The sequence below is a fragment of the Neolamprologus multifasciatus genome, chromosome 16 (genome assembly GCF_963576455.1).
Source record: "Neolamprologus multifasciatus chromosome 16, fNeoMul1.2, whole genome shotgun sequence".
NCBI classification, from domain to species: domain Eukaryota; kingdom Metazoa; phylum Chordata; class Actinopteri; order Cichliformes; family Cichlidae; genus Neolamprologus; species Neolamprologus multifasciatus.
The window spans coordinates 22495419-22517773 of NC_140454.1; the positions used below are offsets into that span (position 1 = coordinate 22495419).

The 22355-nt window shown below is 40.7% G+C and overlaps 1 protein-coding gene across 2 annotated transcripts; it reads left to right on the forward strand.

Moving 5' to 3' along the window:
- The first annotated feature begins 11318 nt into the window (after positions 1-11318).
- Positions 11319-17281, forward strand: LOC146500842 (uncharacterized). 2 transcript variants are annotated; one of them, XM_085136577.1, is made up of 4 exons: positions 11319-11744; positions 11844-11906; positions 12005-12067; positions 12173-17281. In XM_085136577.1, the coding sequence occupies exon 4, from the start codon at positions 12719-12721 to the stop codon at positions 16787-16789; it is 4071 nt and encodes a 1356-aa protein (XP_084992703.1). In that variant the 5' UTR covers positions 11319-11744; positions 11844-11906; positions 12005-12067; positions 12173-12718; the 3' UTR covers positions 16790-17281. The 2 variants fall into 2 exon arrangements, with proteins under 2 accessions (XP_084992703.1, XP_084992704.1); XM_085136578.1 differs by lacking the exons at positions 11319-11744; positions 11844-11906 and having other exon boundaries at positions 11936-12067.
- Positions 17282-22355: the final 5074 nt, after the last annotated feature.

Below are 22355 nucleotides of genomic sequence, written 5' to 3' on the forward strand. Positions count from 1 at the left end.
TGAAACATCTATTTGAATAGAGGATTTGATTCAACTGGTTGCCAATTAGTTGTATTCTTTATACTAGTTCTATAACTATATAAAAGTGAGGTTGTCGAGCACCCCTGCCATTTTACAGTTAAATCATCACCCTGCAGCAACTATGTCACTATTTGTTGAGGAATTTCTGTGTCAAACCAATAAGGTTCTGAATGGACTTTGGATGTGATTAATTAATGTCAGTTTATGTTTTATGTGAATGTCTGTGTAGATTTTTGAATTTCACACTATTATCACAGACAGCATGTAATTTCAGACCCCATTCAATTGCAAAGTAATAGCAGCCTGACCAATCAGCACATGGGTATCTTCACATGGGTAAATTTAAAAACCTGAACACTAAAGGTACTGTTTTGTGGCCAGATCTCCAAAATCAACGTTTTTTTTTTTCAAACCAATATTTTCTTTATGTAAATGTGTGTGATTACTGGTAACAAAAGTAAATAATAAATATTGATGTTTTTCTTATTTCACAGAAATTTGAGGGTTTTTTTCCGAGACAGGATTTGGAGACTGCCAAACAGAGAAAAGAGTTTTTTTGTGATTAGCACTGTGTACAAAATTTCTTTAATAAAACAAACAAACAAAAAAATTCTCCTTTTACTTGTGCACCTAAACCAAAAGAAGTTTTTGCAAAGCTTTGGAAAGCTGCATATCCAATTTATATAGGTCACTGGCCCGGCGTTTCAGCAGCACACAGGAATATCGCAGCCTTTTGCCCTCTGTTTGCCCTGATGTGTTTGTGCAATTTTCCTCCAATGGTAGCCTACACATTTGTCACCCCTCTCTCCAGTGGCCAGGCCTCTGCTTACAGGCCAAGACTGCAGACTGCAATGTTAACACTCTTGGGAGACCTGTGACATTTGTTAGGTTTCTGAACCCATAACCTACTTCTTGACTCGAGGAACAGTCTGTCATTGACATTGCTGGGGTGTTAAAAATATCTTAAAGGGAGGACTTCATTATCCATGTGTGTATTCAGTATGAGCTGCTATGCGCAAAACACATCCATCAACCTTCTGTCGAATGCTAAGTAATATTAATGGTCATTAGACTATGATGTTATATATCCAAATTTGGGCAAACCAATTCATGTTCTTTAGGACAGTTTCAGTTTGACTATTTTTTAATGTTAGGACAAAATACTGATACAGTAATTTATAAAATTATTTCCTCCTTCAATACAAGTACTTTTCTTAAAATATCCTGGTTCTGTAAGGAGATTTGTTCTCACCAATAACTTAACACAGAATAGTGCTCCTCATTTAGTGAACAGGAAAAGGAAAACTGCACCAAAACACACAAGTATTATTTTGTGTCATTAAGTGAGATTGTACTTCTGTGGTCTGTCTTTTCACAAACAGTAAGTCAAGTAATAATATACAAATTATAATATTAGCAGTACTCACTTCTCACTACTACTAGTAGTAGTCCACAGTGGTGCATGACACAACGTGTGAAGGAAGACCAATCACCTGTTTAAGACATTTAGTACAGAGAAAGTGTGGCTGATAGGCTGAAAAAGTATTGCTGGTCAAACTGACAGTAATAACACTGTTATGGTAGACAGTGTTGGGGAGTAACGGAATACATGTACCGCCGTTACGTATTTAAAATACAAAATATGAGTAACTGTATTCCGTTACAGTTACCGTTTAAAAAGGTGGTATTTAGAATACAGTTACTTTGTTGAAATAAATGGATTACACGGCGGTACTTCCCTGTTTCATATTGTGGCGGGTCAGGACTGTTTGGGTTTTGTTTGACAGTTACGTTCGGTTGTTCCCGGCGGCAGCGTTGCGGTTGCCATGGTTACAGGGCGACGCTGTCTCTCTGCGTGTTTCCTGGGTGAGAGAGCGCCTGTTGTTATTGTTGTGCTAAGCTAACAGGCAGAATGCTACAGGTATAGCTCTAAAGAATGTAGCATCATAGGCAGTGTAGTCCGTGCTGCAGGGAGAATGGACTGCCATACACGTTATGTGTCTGTGAGCGAGGGAGGGAGAAAAAGGAAAAGTACGAGCTGTCATCGAGCAAAAATGGGAGCTGGAAGCATGTAAATATAATAATCACTGCAGCCAAGAAGAGAGCCTGACGAGCCCAGTTGTAAGTAAGCTATTAAGACTCGACTGTACACCGTGTTCGTGTTTTCCTCCAAAAACAATAAGTTCGTTGGAGCAGCCTTTCAACGCCTCTCTCTGTCTCTGCTAGCAAAGTTGACCCAGACAACAAATGGTAAATGGTAAATGGCCTGTATTTATATAGCGCTTTACTAGTCCCTAAGGACCCCAAAGCGCTTTACATATCCAGTCATCCACCCATTCACACACACATTCACACACTGGTGATGGCAAGCTACATTGTAGCCACAGCCACCCTGGGGCGCACTGACAGAGGCGAGGCTGCCGGACACTGGCGCCACCGGGCCCTCTGACCACCACCAGTAGGCAACGGGTGAAGTGTCTTGCCCAAGGACACAACGACCGAGACTGTCCGAGCCGGGGCTCGAACCGGCAACCTTCCGATTACAAGGCGAACTCCCAACTCTTGAGCCACGATCGTCCCCCAAAGTAAAGCTAGTTTTCAGCTAACTCGCCATATTAACCAGAGGTCCCTTTACTACGGTTCGGAGCCGCGGACCTTCAGTAACAGTAATAAATCACAGCAATAGTACATTCATGTAGTTGTAAACAGCATGATAATATATTGGGTAATCCAAAGTATTCAGAATACGTTACTCTCATTGAGTAACAAATACATTTTGGGGCATGTATTCTGTATTCTGTAATGGAATACATTTTAAAAGTAACCTTCCCAACACTGATGGTAGATAATGTATAGCGATACTTTTGTATCCCGACTTAATCTGCAATTCCCACCCCTCATTTTAATATAAGGGCTGAGCAGAAGAAAAGATGCCACTGACCTCATTCTCAATCACTGCCCCAAATGAACGAGCCACACATCAACCTCAGCTTTAGCCCCAAGGATGTTTAAAGAAAAGTTTTTTACTGCAGCCTTGGCTTTGACATTAGATTTTGTTGGGATTCTGATTTGGATGCAAATGGGATAAATGTTTGATACCACTGCATGGAGATTAATGACAGCTTGGCAGTGTGCTGGGTGGTGAATTAATATTCCCCATCCTTTGGGCTGTGTCCGGTTTCTGTCTGCAGGAAAGATGATAGGTCTGGCTCTGCAGACTGGGTATTACTTGAAAATGTGACACTAACATATCTGCATTAGCTGTTAATGCCTAACAAAGGCTTATTTTGGACTTACAAGAGGACTGTCTATTAAAGTCCACAGGGCTCTTAGGAGCATACGAAGATGTCGAACATGCTAAATAACAAACAAAATCCATTGAGATGGCCTTGTGATGAGAAAGCCATCTCAAAGGAAATGGCTTTAGCTCCCTTTGGAACTTTTCTTATTATTAACTTATTAATTTTGATTTATAAATGAAAATTTACATAGCCTAACACACAATTCAAAAATATTCCTGAGATTTTTGTGCAGCAAAATACAATTAACAAAGGAAAAAACTTTATTACTTTGCAAACAAGCAAAAGTGTAGTTGGCTTTAATGAAAACTTTCAATAACATTTCAAACTTTGTAGCATTAGTCTATATTTAATATCAATTCCCCAGTTCTTCTCTTTAAAAAAAAATTATTATAGTAAACCTTGAAATTGTAGAATAATAATTTCAACATGGTCCTTTTTTGTGCTGACTCTGGGTTTTGGTACTCTGCAACTATTCTGCAGAGGCATGGTAAGTAGAAAATGCCTGTGTTAATTAATAGTACATGAGAGTATAACACATCAGTGTGGTAGATAGGTAGGAAGAGAGGTTGTACAGTGCCTGAAAAACTTGCCAGTTTTCTGTAAAAGTTGTGTTGAGCACTCTACTTGTGTTGAGTACTATGCAGAACATCAAAGCCACTATGTGGAAAAAAAACAGTGCATAACAAACCAGTCGTTATCACCTTTGTGATTAAAAACAGTCTGGTCTAGAGTGTGTTAATGACAATGATGTTGAATAAAAAACAATATTCATTAGGATGGGCTTGTCATCTTAATTCATTTTGTTGTTTGTTAAATGCACAAAAATCCATTAACTTGGCCTTATGATGTTAGTGTCTGTTTTGATGTCCTGAGTGTTTCACTGACATAAGTATACATTGCTGTCTTAAATCCAAAATTACCCTTTGCAAACAAAAATGGAAGAAAAACCCAAAAAACGTGAACCTACCATACAATGAGCTGTCAGATTCAGGCTTCTTACCAAGCTTGTTTTGGTACACTAGACCACTAGAAACATCAAGTCATCCTAACATCCTCCTCTTCTCTTCTTCTTTCTGTTCCTTCATTTCGTCTTATTACCTTATTACCCCCTGACCTCAGAAACATCAGTTCTTTTCCCCTTTTTAAGTCCACCCTCAAAACCCACCTGTTCAAGATAGCCTACTCTGTATAACTACTCCATGTTCTTAAACTTTATTTTATTATTGTGTTCATTTCCTGTTTTTATGCTTGTCTTATGTCTGTGAAGGTTCTCAGTCATCCAGGTCATCGTAATCAAAGGAGCTTGCAAAGAAAAGCGTCTGGACTTCTTTAAGTTACTTGAAGACGTTTCACCTCTCATCCGAGAAGCTTCTTCAGTTCTAAGGTCAAATGGTGGGGAGTCCCAGATATAAACCTAGTGGGAGTGTCCCCCCACAGAGGGACAAAAGGACCCCTTGATGATCCTCTAATTGCCTGAGCCAAGGTGTGGAAGTGGGTGTGGGTCCCAATCAGCCAGAGTTTCGGGTGAGTTTATTGTGAAACCTGGCCCCACCTTATCATGCGAATTCCTGAGGTCAGATGGCCCAGGATGTGAGTGGGCGTTAAGGCGTCTGGGAAGGGATCTCAAAACTGGATTATAGATGGCAGAGAGTTGGTGTCGTAAACCACCGCCTCTGTTCAAAGATGGTCGCTCACAGTGGACATAGATGGCTTCTTTCACTCCTCTTTCAAACCATCTGTCCTCTCTGTCCAAAATGTGAACATTGGCATCCTCGAAAGAGTGTCCTTTATCCTTAAGATGCAGATGGACAGCTGAGTCTTGTCCTGTGGAGGTGGCTCTTCTGTGTTGTGCCATGTGCTTGTGAAGTGGCTGTTTGGTCTCTCCAATGTAGAGGTCTGGGCATTCCTCGCTGCACTGTACGGCATACACCACATTGTTAAGTCTGTGTTTTGGCGTTTCGTCTTTTGGGTGAACCAGTTTTTGTCTGAGCGTGTTGCTAGGTCTGAAATGCACCGGGATGTCATGCTTGGAGAAAACCCTCCTGAGTTTTTCTGATACACCGGCTACATAGGGGATGACAATGGGGATGACAACATTGTCATCCCCTATGTAGCCGGTGTATGTCCACTGTGAGCGACCATCTTTGAACAGAGGCGGTGGTTTACGACACCAACTCTCTGCCATCTATAATCCAGTTTTGAGATCCCTTCCCAGACGCCTTAACGCCCACTCACATCCTGGGCCATCTGACCTCAGGAATTCGCATGATAAGGTGGGGCCAGGTTTCACAATAAACTCACCCGAAACTCTGGCTGATTGGGACCCACACCCACTTCCACACCTTGGCTCAGGCAATTAGAGGATCATCAGGGGGTCCTTTTGTCCCTCTGTGGGGGGGCACTCCCACTAGGTTTATATCTGGGACTCCCCACCATTTGACCTTAGAACTGAAGAAGCTTCTCGGATGAGAGGTGAAACGTCTTCAAGTAACTTAAAGAAGTCCAGACGCTTTTCTTTGCAAGCTCCTTTGACTATGCTTGTCTTATTTGTTCTGTAAAGTGTCCTTGAGTGTTTTTAAAGGCACTTTTAAATAAAATGTGTTATTATTATTATTATTAACAACTGCCTGAAAAACCTTCAGTTGATCCAAAATGCTGCAGCAAGAGTACTGGCAGGGACTAGAAAGAGAGAACATATTTCTTCTATCCAATACTCCTCAAGGTCTTGAATAATCAAGCCCATGTTATCTTAAAGAACTCATTGTACCATGTCTTCCTAATTGAGAACGTTGTTGTCAAACCGATGGCTTGGTTGTGGTTCTTACAGTATTTAAAGGTAGAATGGGAGGCAGAGCCTTCAGGTTTCAGGCCCCTGTTCTGTGGAACCAGTTCCCAGTTTGGATTTGGTAGACAGACACTGCTCTACTTTCAAGATTAGGCTTAAATTTCTTTACAAAGCATATAGTTAGGGCTGGATCAGCTGACCCTGAATTCTCCCTGGGTTATACTGGTTCTGCTGAAGGTTTCTTCCTGTTGTGCTTGCTCAAATGGGGTCATGTGATTACTGAAGTTTTCTCTTTGCTATTGAAGGGTCTTTACTTTACAATATAAAGTACGTTGAGAGAACTGTAATTGTGATTTAGGGGTATATAAATAAAATAAAATAGATTTGGAAAACTGGAAGAAAGAGAAAGTTACCAATCACCATGCTCCGCCTTATTTTGGTTTATATTTGTGCTGGGAGCGTTCAGCAACCAATCAGAACCTTGAATAAGTCAAAGACGTGAGAAAACAGGTTAATGAGGGTGACAAAAAACCCCCCAAAAAACATAAGAGGATGATTGAATCAACACCCTCTGGTTACGTGTCATAGTGTTGCATTTGAAATTACCAACCACTTAAAAAACATTACTCTCTTTATGCTTTCTCGTATTCTGTAGCACTAGTGACATAGTGAAGTACTGCAAGCACAGCTTATAGACATATGTACCACAGAAACCATTCTGGATGTTTTTGGCCCACTTTAATTTGAGGGCAAAAGCTTTTTCAAATTCAGTTCCCAAAGACTGTATTAATACCAAACATTCAGCAAGTCTTGCAACATCATGTAGACAATGGTGGAAAAAACAGATTTTAAAGTGCTTCTTTCCATTAGTGGATTATAATATTACATGGGTTTACTGTAGACCTCATTTAGAGCTGACAGTAAAATGGAATTTGGGGTTGTCTATTAGCTGCTAATTTTCTCTGTCTTTTGTTTCCAATTGTATGAGGCTTTCTAAAGCCACTGTCTTCTCTTTAATTACCCAGACAGTAAAATCTTCAGTCCTTAATTCTTCATTAAGAAGCCAATTGTGTTCCTAACACAAGAACTAGTGTTACAAACATGATAGTGCTCACATAATCTGAAGTACGCCTCAGACAAATAAAATCATTTTTCTATAATATTTCCTTTTTGTATAATTTTGAGCCGATGAATACTGAGCCAGCCTTCAAGTTGTTTTGAAATATATTTGATTGAATTCATAGTTGGCCGCTGAAGACCTCTATCCACAGTTTCTTTAAACTAAGAAGAAGAAATAACTTACAAAGTAAAGCAAGGTGCTACAATGAGATTTTTTTAACCAGCTGGCATGCCATAAATAGATAGAATTGTACAGGCATGGTTGTTATAATAATAATAGTAATAAGTTTGCCTTTTTTTAAAAAATAAAGGAAAATTAGGTGGGCTAATTTTACTCACATTGCCTTTTGCCATTGGTCTGTGACCATTTTCAGCCAGGAACGTTGATGTTTGCTGGGAAAATTGATTATTCTTTGTGCTTGTGAAATAATGAAATAGAAGGTCTGTGCTGTCAGTCAAAGGGTAATGAATGTGACTCTTTATTAAAACAGGAAAACAAGTGCACAGATAAAACTTGGACATTTAGTCCCTGTGTTGGGAGGGCGCCGCTTTTCTCTTTGCAGTGACTCACAGTGATTCATAAATGATTGCAGGACAGCCTTTATGAGCAGCTACAGCTTACATGGCTGAAACCAGTTCTGCATATATGTGTTCAGAATACCATTCTTGTTGATGTAGATTGATATATTATCAGGAAATATTTTACTCTTAACACAGTTGATTGCTTGTCATTAAAACAGAACATATTTGCATATCTTTTGTCTGCTATGTATTTCCCATTCCTGAAGGCTCTTTCAGTTTAAGGTTTTTTTTGATGCAAATAACGTTTTGAAGGACCTTTTGAAGTTCCCCCTTTGTGTCAGTCAATGTTCCTTAACTGCTATTTAAGGTCAGAGTATTGCTTTCTTTCACCTGCTTGCTGCATACATGCTACTACTGCACACTCACCTAATGTATATATTATATATAATGTCCCTCCCCCCTCCTTTGCACAAGTCGTGGAGCGTGTCAGGTTTCATTTCACTGTGTGTTATACTTGTATAACTATGCATGTGACGAATAAAGAACCTTGAACCTTGAACCTTATGATACAACTGGATATTATTTTCGGATTTTCAAGTTGATGAAAAAAACATTTTTGATTACCTAGTTTTTCTGCAGCTACCAATTCTCCAGGATTAGTAAAAATGCTAATTAGAAACACACACACATGACACACATTGAACGCAGCTGGGTGGTTGGCTGTAGTTTGACATGGCTAGCAATACCAGCTGATAACAACACTTTACAAAATATTTTGTGTCTTTTGTAAGAACAGTAAAAAAAAATAAAAAATCAAGTCCACATATACAACTTTGACAATATATGTGTGTGTGTGTCATGCTCCCAGCAGACCTGCTTCTGTTGCTAGCCTTCTCTCTCTCACTCTCTCTTCTTTCCTGCTCTCTCTTTTGCTCTCAGGCAGTATAGAGGAAGTCCTTGTTGCCCAGCCCTGCTCTAGGGTGTGATGTTCCTGCCCTCAGTCCAGCCAGAACAGCTTATCTACCATTAGCTCATTATATCCTGTAAGTAGAGGTCCAACTGAAACCTTTACTCTTTGCCAGATTTTTGTTACCTTTGTGGTGGTAGCTTGGCTCACAACCATTTGTAGTTTTTGCTTGTACCTTCTATTACCTGACCTTGTTCTCTCCACTGCTAGCTCTGTCCTGGTGTGTTCCTTGGCTAGACTCAAGTCAGAAGCAAGGCTCCCTTTGTTCACTTGCAAAGGAAGGATTTCCCATAAACCCATGCTGATCTCATTCAGACTCACCCAGGAATCTCACACGTCTTCTCACTCTCCACCAGCCCTGACACCCGAAGCCTTTGCCTGCCTCCCCCGCCTGCAAATCACATGGGCATCACAAGTAAGTTCAATTTAAGTTTTTTAACAATTTTGGCAAAATACTCAGCTGCCTCAATACTTATCTGTCTTCTCTTCTCTGGCAGTTCTCTGGTGGTATCGCCCCTGTGCTTAAAGAAAACTTATTTTAACCCGTACCTCTCTCTGAGAATCCAGTCAAAATAAAAGCTCCTAAAACATCAATTTGTCTCTGGGTTTCTGCTGTTGAATCATTTCCCCCCGCCCACAATAAATGCAGCATTTTAACACTGATATTGATCTAATAAACCCCAAATAGAGTGAAATACAAATAATAATCAGGGACAGTATCTAATTAAATTAAAATCACACACATATATAATTTCCTTTTAACTCAGTACAGTTTGTCATTTTCAGAAGATGTCAGCTGCTAGGTTCTCCATCCCTTGACCCTATTCAGATAACCTGGTACTTTGTTACTAGGAAATCGCAGGCAGAGCTACACACAGTGTATGTTTACTAAAGAGGTTTCTAGACATAGCCTTTGGTAACAAATAAACTACCTTTTCAGCAGCTGTCACAACTGGAACAGTAGTAAGAAATGGACTGCTGTATAATATATTGCATATCCTAAACCTATTCTATCTTTTCTCAGAGTTCACATCAAGGCAACATAATCTGCATTACTGTGAATCTGCATTATTGCTTTATTTTAATCCTTTAACTTGGTGTGGTCAAGAAATGGATGGAGAGACGGCAGGGAAGTGGCTGGAAAAATACAAATGCTAAAGACTAAGGTTTTTAGTATTAGTTTGGCCACCAGTAGAACATTTGTTATTATATTCATTAATAATGTCTTTATTTAGAATTCCTTTTTGGCCTTTTCAGCCGAGTTTAAAAGGAGTAAAACACATGTAAAATAAGTCATTTTTCTTTGTCTGCATATTCCATGTCTAAATGCCCGAACAAAAGCATATGCACGCTTTTGTAAAAAAAATAAAATAAAACGCTGTGCAAACACACTTTATCCTATCCAAACATTAAGTCTTCGAATTCTCTTCCACTGAGGACTTTAATACCCTCTAATTTGGGACAGGTGCTGTGCAAATTCCTGTACCTAAATTATTGATAAGGGAAGCTCAGTTCATGTTGGGGATAATTGTGTAAAGACAGTGTAATGAGAACCAGAAGACCAATACCACTTTTAAAACTCAAGGATCATCATAAGTGTTCAACAATGATAAAGTTGATAATTAATTACAAATAAACAAAATATTTTTTAAATATATTTTTGAGCTGTTCCAACCAGTTCACATATCTTTTTAGACTACATTAAATGTGCTATACATCAAAGGGTATGAGACATATGGATACTTCTATTGATGTGATTTTTTTCCTGGAGTGGCTGTCAGTAGTAATACACCTGCACTTTTTTTGCCCCCCCCCCCCCCCCCCACCCCCCTCACCCCCCCCCCCCCCCACCCCACACCTCCCACCCCACACCTCCCAGACATTGAGGAAACAGGACCTCCAGACTAGGTGTCTTTTGTCTCTTCGAGAACTCTGGGAAGTAGCTTGGGGAGTGTGAACCTTAAGGTGTGAAGCAGTTGTGTACTGAGGCTAGACTAATTTTATAAATCTGACAATATCTCAGCTTGCTGCGATGCATGCAATTTATTTTGAAAACGGCACAAGTGGGAATTTCTTCCGAATGGGTAATGTCGGCATGTTCACAAGCGTTTTATTTAATTTAACTAGTTTTCTTTCCAGGGTTGATGCGATCATTTTATTTAAAAATCGGGATTTCGCAATGTTGAACTAAGGCAAACCTGTCTAGACAAATGGTAGGGGGTGGGGTGTAGTAAGGTTGATGGTGGGAAACAGGACCTCCAGACTAGGTGTCTTTTGTCTCTTCGAGAACTCTGGGAAGTAGCTTGGGGAGTGTGAACCTTAAGGTGTGAAGCAGTTGTGTACTGAGGCTAGACTAATTTTATAAACCTGACAATATCTCAGCTTGCTGCGATACATGCAATTTATTTTGAAAACGGCACAAGTGGGAATTTCTTCCGAATGGGTAATGTCGGCATGTTCACAAGCGTTTTATTTAATTTAACTAGTTTTCTTTCCAGGGTTGATGCGATCATTTTATTTAAAAATCGGGATTTCGCAATGATGAACTAAGGCAAACCTGTCTAGACAAATGGTAGGGGGGAGGGTGGGGTGTAGTAAGGTTGATGGTGGGAAACAGGACCTCCAGACTAGGTGTCTTTTGTCTCTTCGAGAACTCTGGGAAGTATCATGGGAGTGTGAACTTAAGGTGTGAAGCAGTTGTGTACTGGCATTGTTCCTGGAGAAGGTATTTAACCGAGACCTATGCGAAGCTCAGGGTGAACTCACCATTCGTCGCGACAACATTACTTTCTTTGAGACCATCAAAACTATCATCGTTCTTTATAACATGGACATCTTAAGCGGTAAGTAAAACAAAACCTATTATTGTATTTTTAAAAGTGTTATGTTAACATATTATAGGATATTCAAACTATCTTTTTCCTAAAACAAAAGCTTAATTTTCAGGAGTTCGGGAGAACGGCACAGCACCCTTTTCTTTAGAAACGGGGGATTTTAAAGATGGAACAACATCTCTAACAGGCACAAGGTGTGTACAGAATTACGCGATTTTTAATCGTATGTATGTTTTAAGGTTGCGATTGTTTTAAATTATATAATAACAGAGTTTTTCTTTGATTTGTTCCAGGGTTAACAAACTGAGCAGGAAAACATTCAGACACCGCGACCACAGAGCCAATCCTTACAAAAGGTATGTATACAACGGGGTGTATAATTGTGTATTTAAAAAACAGCAAATGGGTTTAAACAATTCCAAATGTTCTAAAACCGACCGTTTTACACATACAGAGCCACGCCAGAGAACCTTATGTGCGGAGAACCAGGGCCGTCAGGAATAACGCACACTACAAGGTATATATATATAAATTAGATAAAAAGAGATAGAGAGGGAGACACGCTTATTCTGTTTGAAATGGGTGCTTGTATAAATGTTTTAACACATATCTATCTTCACAGACTGCAGCACAGTACCCCTCCACATAATGATCAGGACACCGTACTCCAGACGTTTTTGGAATGTTTAAGCAGTATCGACCTCCCAGAACAACAAAAACCTGGACCTTTGTGCAACAGTGGAGAATCAGAAGCGATCTTCATCAGCGGTCCTGCAACACCCCCGAGTGAGTGCTTGCCTCGTGATTTCTCTGATGTTTTTGAATACAGTATATCAGATTTCGATCTTGTTCATATACCCACCCCACCAGAATGTGTCAGAAATAGCATTGATTCACACGTAGATTTTGAAGACGACGGTATAACAGACTCTCAAATATCAGCGGCGTATGATGCTTACATGAAGGTTTCAGACGCTCAACCTGTTGAACAGAGTCATATAGCTTCATTAGTTGATAAATTATGTTTGATTGAAGCTAGACTCAATCAATACCACCAAGAAGCACAGATACAAAACCAACAGTTTATCAAATTCATAAAAAAAGTGTGTAGTACATTAGACATCATCTGCAGCAAAATTTCAAGTCCCTGACTTTTAAAATCCAGACCATGGACCCTCCAAATAAATTATTTAAACATAATAACGGAACCTCCAGTCCTGTTAGATGTTTTGACTTAGAGGCTTTTATGCAGTGGGCTGAAGAAACAGATAACAAATTAGACAATTTTATAGCTAGACTTAATAGTGTGCCTGCATCAGCCTCATCTGATACACATCCTCGTCAGACTGTTCCTACGCCTGCTATTGCTGATGGGTCTATTGTTGTTGTTAATAATAGTGGTAGTACATCAGGTGATGCTCGGACCACTGTTGTTACTGATGCTAACCGTATTGCTGCTGCTGCTGCTGCTGTTATTGAGTCTGTTACCGCTTCTACTAGTACTACAGACGCACATGCGTGTCCGGGCACCGCTGCAACACCACACACCCCCTCAGTCATTGTAAATTTCTCACAAAGTGATACTATCGTGATTGAGCCCGTTGTGCAATCTGGATCTGGCAGGCGCTCCCAGCCACACATTAGAGAGATACCTAATTTTAATGCTCGCGAATTGCGTGAGCGCCTTGATTTTAGGGGTATAAGTCTTGATCATCCAGAACAAGTACCTGCGCGAGTGCGCGAGTGCTTAGCCAATGTGGTAGACCGAGCTGTGGCTGGATCTCAACAGGGCAGCGTTCTAAACGTAGTCCTGCGTGGCCCCTCGCTGGCTTCAGATGTTCAGGCTGTTTTAAACGCTGATGATCGGTATGATCCAGAGCTGTTTCTCGATCGAATTGCACAAGTTATGCAGAGTAATGATGAATCTATCGGTGATGATGAATTAGAGTTTATTGTCACGGTAGCTCAGAACAGTAGTGGTGGGGCTCGCTTAAGACTGGCACAAATCCCTTATGATGAGATTCTCTCAAAGAAAGGCAGACATTTATACACACCAAACAACACACACAACAATTTGTGCTTCTCCCTATGTATAGCACATTCATTAAACTCATCAGCCTCTGAGCTAGAAAAACTCGCTACAGCTAAACGGATGCATGCTGAAGTAGGTCTATGCGACAAGCAGCAAGTATCATTCACAGATGTCAGTAAATTTGAGAAGCACTTCAACATTAAGATTGTAATCTATTACCACACAGAAGGGCGTAAACGCCTGGAATGTTTTTTCACACATGAAGAGCCAAACACAAACACGTTGATGATGTATCTCCATAATCAACATTACCACATGATTTTAAACCCAACCGCTTTTCTTGGTGCATCCTATGTGTGTAATTTCTGTTACAGTACATATAATTCACCATTACATCATTCCTGTAAACATAGATGTAACACATGTTATACACTCTGTCAACACCACAGGGGTCCCACAGTGAAATGCAGCGACTGTAACCGCATCTGCAAATCACAACACTGTTACCAGCAACACAAATTACCAGAATTAAAACACAACATGATCCCCTGTGATAATATGAAACATTGCATGCACTGTGGCACCACATATAAAGAATCCAAGAAATCGCCACACAGATGTGCCCAGCCTAGATGCGAGCACTGCCGCGAGCCTAAATTAACCGGAGACTCCGACCATCAGTGTTTCATACAGCCTGTTGAAAAACAGAAGCCTACCGATAAATACATTTTATATGATTTCGAGACTAGGTACCACAACGGTAAACACGAGGCTAACTTTGTGTGTGCGTCTGATCTGAAGGGCAATAAGTTCACATTTAACACATTAAAGTGTGTGGAGGCGTTTGTGCAACATTACAGACGCCCAAGGTTTCGTGGGTACACTTTCATAGCACATAATGCATCTGGCTTTGACAACTACATACTCCTCGAGTACTTTGTCAGACAGTGCATAACACCTAGTGTCATAATGAGCGGCAGCCGTGTGATTTTGATGTATGACAGGGACTATGACCAGCGATGGATTGATTCGTTCAGCTTTTTGCCCATGGGCCTTGCCAAAATACCCTCTGCTTTAGGTTTTCAAGACCTGCAGAAGGGCCATTTCCCACACAGGTTTAATACGAGGGATAATGAGCATTATGTGGGCCCGTACCCAGACCCCTCCTTCTACGGCTATGAGTACATGTCTGAAAGCGATAAGGTGCGATTCATGGAATGGTACCAGGTTGCCTCACAGAATCCCTTTGATTTTCAGGCTGAACTCAGGCGTTACTGTGTTAACGATGTTGATGTCCTGCGTAAAGCATGCAGCATTTATCGTGACACGTTACTGGGTTGTACACAAGTTGATCCATTCATGTATACCACCTTGGCTGCATTTAGTATGGGTGTGTATAAAACGCTGTTTCTGCCTAGAGACACGCTCGCTCTCACGTATGACGGGGCATACGTTGAGCAGAATAAGACGTTTTCTAACGTCTCTATCGAATGGCTTCAATACGTGTCCCATACCACCAACAAAGTGGTAAAACATGCTCTCAGAGGAGGCGAACAGAGGGTTGGACCGTATTTTGTGGACGGTTTTGACCCCACAAGTAATACAGCTTATGAATTTGCAGGATGTTTTCACCACGGCTGTGTTAAATGTTACCCCGAGAGCGAAGTTAATCCTGTCAGCAAAGCATCCTATGGACTGCTGCATCGCATGTTTTGTGACAAAGTTGATGCACTGAGATCACAACACAGTGTGAGCGTAATAGTGATGTGGGAATGTGAATGGGCTGGCTTGAAGCAGACAGACCCTACAGTTGTGGCTTTCATGCACACATACAGAAAGCCAGAACGCATGAATCCCCGAGACGCTCTTTTTGGAGGTCGCACAAATGCTATAAAGCTGTACCACAAGACTGGTTGTGATGAAAAAATATTTTACTACGACTTCACCAGTCTCTATCCCACAGTGCAGTCTAAAAAAGACTATCCTGTAGGACACCCTCAAGTCATTTACACCAACTTTGACAAGCTAGAAAATTATTTCGGCTTTGTTAAATGCACAGTGCTCCCCCCTAAGGGTCTTTTTCACCCCGTCCTTCCCTACAGGTGCCACGGAAAACTGATGTTTCCACTCTGCAGCATGTGTGCTGAAGACCAAAACCAGCATACTGCATGTGGGCACAGGGACAGTGAGCGGGTATTGAAAGGCACTTGGGTCTCATTTGAGCTTGAAAAAGCTGTTGAGAAGGGATACAAGGTTCTTGCTATTGTTGAGGTGTGGCATTTCCCCAATAAGACCGACACATTGTTTAAAGACTATGTGAAAGCCTTCCTAAAACTCAAACAGGAGGCCTCGGGGTATCCTGAACACGTCAAGACACCTGACGAACAGAAGAAGTACATAGACGAGTATTATGAGAAGGAGGGAATAATGTTAGACCCATCCAAGATTTGTGTAAATAAAGCTGTTCGTAACTGTAACAAGCTGTTGCTAAACTCGTTATGGGGTCGTTTCAGCATGAGGTCAAATATGGCATCATCTGAGCTCATTACAGACCCTTCCAGATTTAGCCAGCTAATGTTTAGCGACCAGTACGACGTGCGTCAGTTTTGTTTCATCTCTGACGACGTCGCAATGGTGCAGTGGCGGCATGCTGATGGTAGAGCTTCCCGTGTTAAGGACGTTAATGTTTTTGTCGGGGCCATGACCACTGCACACGCCAGACTCATGCTGTATGATTTGCTAGACAACTTGCAGCAGCGCGTGCTGTATTGTGACACGGACAGTGTCATTTTCACGGCACGCCCTGGCGAGTGGATGCCTCCTCTAGGTCCGTTTCTGGGGGATCTCACAAGCGAATTAGACTGTGGAGAGGGTGGTGTGGAGGATTACATAGCGGAATTTGTTTCCGGTGGGCCAAAATGCTACGCGTATCACACATCGTTGGGCAAGACCCAGGTCAAATGTAAAGGCGTGACACTGAACGCACTAAACTCAAAAGTTGTCACCCATGAATCCTTGAAAGGTTTAGTCCACAAGTTTGTAACCAATCAGACATCAGACGCACACCTAGTTGCCGTGTCTGATAGCATCAGACGCGATAAAAAGAAGCTTCATTTGAAGAATAAAACCATTGTGAAAAAAGTTAAAGTTGTTTACAATAAGCGCCGTGTGCTCCCAGACTATACAACCGTACCTTATGGATTTTAAATTAGAACAGGGGTTTGACGCCCGGTTGCAGCACCCGTTCAGTATGGTGGTCAGCGGTCCCAGTAACTGCGGCAAGACTTTTTTTGTTAAAAGCATAATTGAAAATTCTTCCCGGATTATATCATGCAGCATTGACAATATTGTATATATATACTCATGCTGGCAGCCATTATATGACCAGCTTCTTAAGATAAGAGGCATAAACTTTGTTAACGGTATACCCGAATCTCTTGCTGATGACACCCTTCTTCCTGCAGAAAAGAACAATTTGTTAATTATAGACGATGTAATGAACGATGCAGCTAACAATTTAGAAGTTCAAAATGTGTTCACAAAGTATGTGCATCATAGGAATTTGAGTTGTATATATCTAGTTCAGAATTTGTTTATTCAAGGAAAATCCAGTAGAACCATTTCCTTGAACACTAACTATCTAATATTGTTTAAAAATCCGAGAGATAAATATCAGGTTATGCTTTTAGGTAGGCAAATGTTTCCGGGTAATACTAAATATTTTATAGAAGCGTTTAATGATGCCACATCCACAACATACGGGTATCTTTTAATAGACTATAAAGCTAAGACCCCGGACTATTTAAGACTCAGAACAAATTTACTATCAGAGCGTCCGGTTGTTTACATTCCAAAACAAAAATCAGCAAAGAGGTGAAAGGATGTCATCACGCATGCGGAGGAATCTGTCTCTGTTGGAGATGATATACAGGGCTCCTCCTACTCTACGCAGAGTTATTATTAGTAATTCAAACTTAGATTTTATCAATGCGCTGTGTGAGATAGCCTTTAATGTATTGCATGGTAACATACCACTGACCAATCAGCAGTACAAACAGCTGAAAAAGAAAAAATCAATAATCAGACTGATTGCAGACAAAAAAATAAAAACTTTGAAAAAGAGAAAGACAATCAACCAATCTGGAGGGTTTTTACTGCCGCTATTAGGGGCTGCAATCCCTTTCATAACCAGTCTGATAGCAAACAGGTGAAAATGGAACATGTGCAAAAGATGTTTTTGGTACCCCAACACCAGTTGGACTTAATAAAGCAGCACCAGCAGCAGCAGCAGCAGCAAACAGACAGCATCAGACAACAGTCTCAGAACGAGTTGGACAAGGAGATGTTACAAGTGTTACAAGATTCTGACATAGATGTGTATGAGAAGGCTAAAAAATACAGCGATATTCTCCAAAGATACCTTACCCTTGTGAGACAAGGTGCCCGTGAAAAGAATGTATTGTCTTTATCATTACCTGAACAATTTAACAGGGATGTGCAACCCCAGTCGACGGACACATCGCCTGTTCATGGTGATGCAGGGGTGAGGGATCTTGTTGCGGAGAATGTTTTAACATACATACCTAAAAGGTGTAGGAGGAATGCAGAACTTATTCTATCAGCGGTGAGCCGTTCGCCACACTTGATCTCTTACAACGACAAAGGCGAAATTATTGTTGATAAACACACCATCCCTGGTTCACACATTTATGATCTAATTAAAGGCGTCACAACCACACACACACCCTCTGAGGGTTTGAGACCTATCGGCTGGACAGAGTTTTTAAAAGCTGTCTCAGATTTAAACGTACCGTTATCAGCCATATCTAACACAGGCATACGTAAGACCGTCGCCATGTATAAAACCGATCACACACTGTCTGAAGACCCTGGTTTTTTAAAACACACACCAAAAAAGATCACCCCTGGTGGACCGCTGCGACATAGTACACTAAAAAAAATAAAGAATAAAAAAAACAAATTAAAGGGGGGTCCTGTAGAGTGGTTGGATTTTTGAATTCAGGTTTTTTCTTATTGCACCTGAAATTGTTTTTCTGCTAAAAATATTTGCTGTTTGGTGTTTTTTCTACTGTAATGTTTTTTTCACTTATTGCTGCTAAATTGTTTTGTTTTGTTTTATTTTATTACTGTTAAATATATTATGTCTTTATTACTGTTAAATATATGTTTTTCTTTTTTATTACTGGTTAATGTTTGATTTCTTTTATTTATGTTTAAACAATGTATGTTGTAAATCTATATATTTATATACGAGATTTGATAATAAATACCATTGACTCGATTATCATGCTCTCATGTTGTTTTTATTATTCTCATTAGTACATGTCAGTATCCGCATTGCACACACACGTAATCACTGCATACAGCAACAGGTTGTATGTTGTTGACAAATCGACACACCATAGCATCATTACAAATTAAATCAGACCCATACATGTTAAGCACACGCTCATAAGATACACCATTTTGCACATGATATAAAAAAAATACACAGTGTTGACCGCATGTGATGGAGAAGTCGTTCTGCACTTGTTTTCCTGAATATAAAACAGTGGAACAGTTTTTTAGAAGAAACATCTTTATTGCTGGGGGAAAACTGTCTAACGAGTGACCAAAACTATCAAAAAAATAACCGCGTCTGTCTCTCGAAATATAAACAGCAAGCCAATGTTCCCCGGGCATCGTAGAAGGGTGGGTGTTTACAATACTCATAGCAGGGAGTCTTTGAAGCCGTTCAGTGGTTAGCTGATCATAGGCTAACACGCCTAGGAAATGTGTGTTTTTATTGATAATGCTGCCGATCACGGCTGATAGTTCTATAGTGTTCATGACCGTTTTTGTCTCAATAGTAGTCCAAGAGCACCTGTCTCATGTTAGATATTTCAATGACTGAATCAAATACCGAATAACACAAGAGGTTCACTGTACGGGGTAGTGGATTTCTGAAACGGGTTTCCAATCTCACGTTCCCTGTTTTAATTAACGACACATTCCCTGAATGTCCTTCGTCAGCTTCCAGATTGAAACAGAATAAAGTGTAGCCGTTACCAAAGTCCGCACGCGTAATAGCTAAAGATCTATCCTTTAAATGTCTTCCTGTGGTTTGTATCAGCTGGTAAAATTCTCTGGTATAGTGTTTTCTCTGGAAATTGGGCTGGAATGGTTTAGCAGGATAAGCCTGACTATCAGCATATAAAGACATAAATTCTATATCGCAGTTTTCAAAATGAAATGGATTACGCTGGTAGGAGCCAGTGTATGCTTCATTGTCTATAAATGCAATGATCACAAATTTAGGTATCCTACCCATAAATAAATTGTCATTTGTTGATATTCTAGCCCCTGCAGGTATGGAGAAGGTCTTTAAAGACACTCTGTCTACCGTGTATTTTGCGTTTGCATGGTGCAATGCCTTGCTGTGTGCAAGTCTGACGGTCGGTGATACACTAACTTTCTTGACAAAGAGACTGGCTGAGACAATTTTAACTCTGTATGCATTGGCATCCGCTGTCATGAGAGCAAATTCGTCTTTAGAGCGCACAAATTTCAGTGACAGGTCGATTCCATTAAGTAACAGTTTTTCTTGAAAAAACAGGTCTGCATGTACTGGTGCAATCAATTCAACAATACTGCTATTTGCTGTGTAGCCACCTCTGGTCACCAGGCCCTGGTTCTCTCCTTCTATAGATGTGTCATTCATGTGTGATGATGTATCCTTACAGAATAACCCGGTGCTGAACTGTGTGTCTAAAGTGTCCTTATTATAATTGATAAGACATTCTATCACACCTCTGTATGGATATGTGTTGGATGATTGACTAATGAGGCGGTCTCCCAAATTAACATCAACTTGACTAAATATGCTGCATCCAGGATAATTAATAAATCCTACATTAGCGTCCCTAGCCAGGTTTGAGCCATCAGCGTTTGTGATTCTCACACGTGTGTAGATATATGAGTCATTTAGATCCAGGTAATCTTCACCGGACGATGAGATGTAAAACTCGATCGGCCCTCCATCAGTGATTGCAGATACAGGTGGGATTTCGATAAATGTACTTTTCTCAATGCTAGTCTGTGTGTAGGGAACAGTAAACAGGTCCAGCTCTGTTTTTACACATTCTCCAGAATGACTGTGTAACAGTGCCATTTAGAATATGTCAAACTCTGCAGTTTTAGAACGACTGGTTCTGGGTCTTTTCACTCTGCGTGACGGTGTCCGTTTGCTAGCTCTCCTGCTAGGTTTTGTGGTTTTACGCTTTTTAGACAACGGTTGCCCTGGGGGTGGGGTCTTAGATGGTCTGGGCGTATACACATACAATCCGCTACCGTCCTGCTTAGTGGTTGAGGGTCTGGTTATGTTGGTTATGACATCAGACACTATGCCCGATGCGGCTGTTTTTAGGTGTGGTTTGACTATGCTAACTCCTTTTTTAAACAGTGGTACAGCAAATCTAAACAAGCTGCGGAACAAACCACCCAGCCCTGACCCATATTGCGTACTGGTCCCAACATACCCTCCGAGCTCTCCACCAGCCTGTGATAAGTAGTATTTTACATATTTTGAGTCATCAGTGTTGTAGACGGCCATCCTTTTTTTCAAAAATGGTGGGTTATCGGTCGGAAGTGTAACTTGACAAACACCTTGCCGTATAAAAAGGGTATGTGTTGATTTCGATCGTCTTTCAAATCAATTTCTATGTCGTCGATCAATGTCTTTGACACAGGTGTGTAGTGTGGGCTGTCAAATTGTAGAATAGGCAAGCGGCGGTCATCGTCCGTGATATTTATAGCTCTTAATAGCCTCGCGTGGGCGTCACCCACAAGCTGGTAATCAACGATATCTGCATAAATAAAGATGTTATATTTTCCCCCGTATATGTCTGCGGGGTGCGGGGCATATGTGTTTTTATAATGAAGTACAAACGGCTCTCCTGTTTCGAATCCTAGGATTTCCGCCAGTCTCCCTCTAAATGTGAGAATAGTGCCCCTAGGTCCCATAACACAGGCATGGTTAGTAACTGTGTTGTATTGCATTTTAAGGTCTCCAGTGGTTTGGTACTGCTGACATTTAAAATTAAATTCTTTTATTATCTGTTCCACAGATGCATAATGACCCACAGACAGTTCGATCATGGTTACGGCGATGGTTCCATCTTTGACTGGGTCATGAATTTCCACTTGCGAATCTGATTGTGGAAAAGACATCCATATGCGTGGGTACTGTATCTCTATAACAGCAACCTCATACGGCTGATCCAAAACGATAGGTTTTGCTAGCTTTGTTCTAAAATTAGATATCTTATTACCCGGGTAAACATGCGCCGAAGCATTCGAGAAGAGGCTTACATAGAAGCCTGCATTGTTGTTGTTCTTTTTATTCATGCTTTCTCCGTCTATGCTCAGTGTTGAATGAATGTGTGTAGAGCTGCGTCATCTGAGTTAATTACGCCTCAACGATGTCTTTTTCTGGAATCCACGAATTAAAGCTGTCGGGCCATCCTAGCCATTTCACTAGCACATGCTTTTTCCGACCCACTTTTTTTCTAGCCAATATGTTTTCAATTTTAAATGTTTTGTTTTCATCAACAACCACACGTTGTATCTCAGGCTCATAAAATGACCCTTTCAATACCTCTCCAGCTAGATCCGCTAGTCTGTACACTGGGGGCTGTCTCCCTATACGTTCCTTGACTGTGAAAATCTCATCGGTGTAGGTCTGCTCGTATCCTTTTCGAAACTTTCCTCTCAG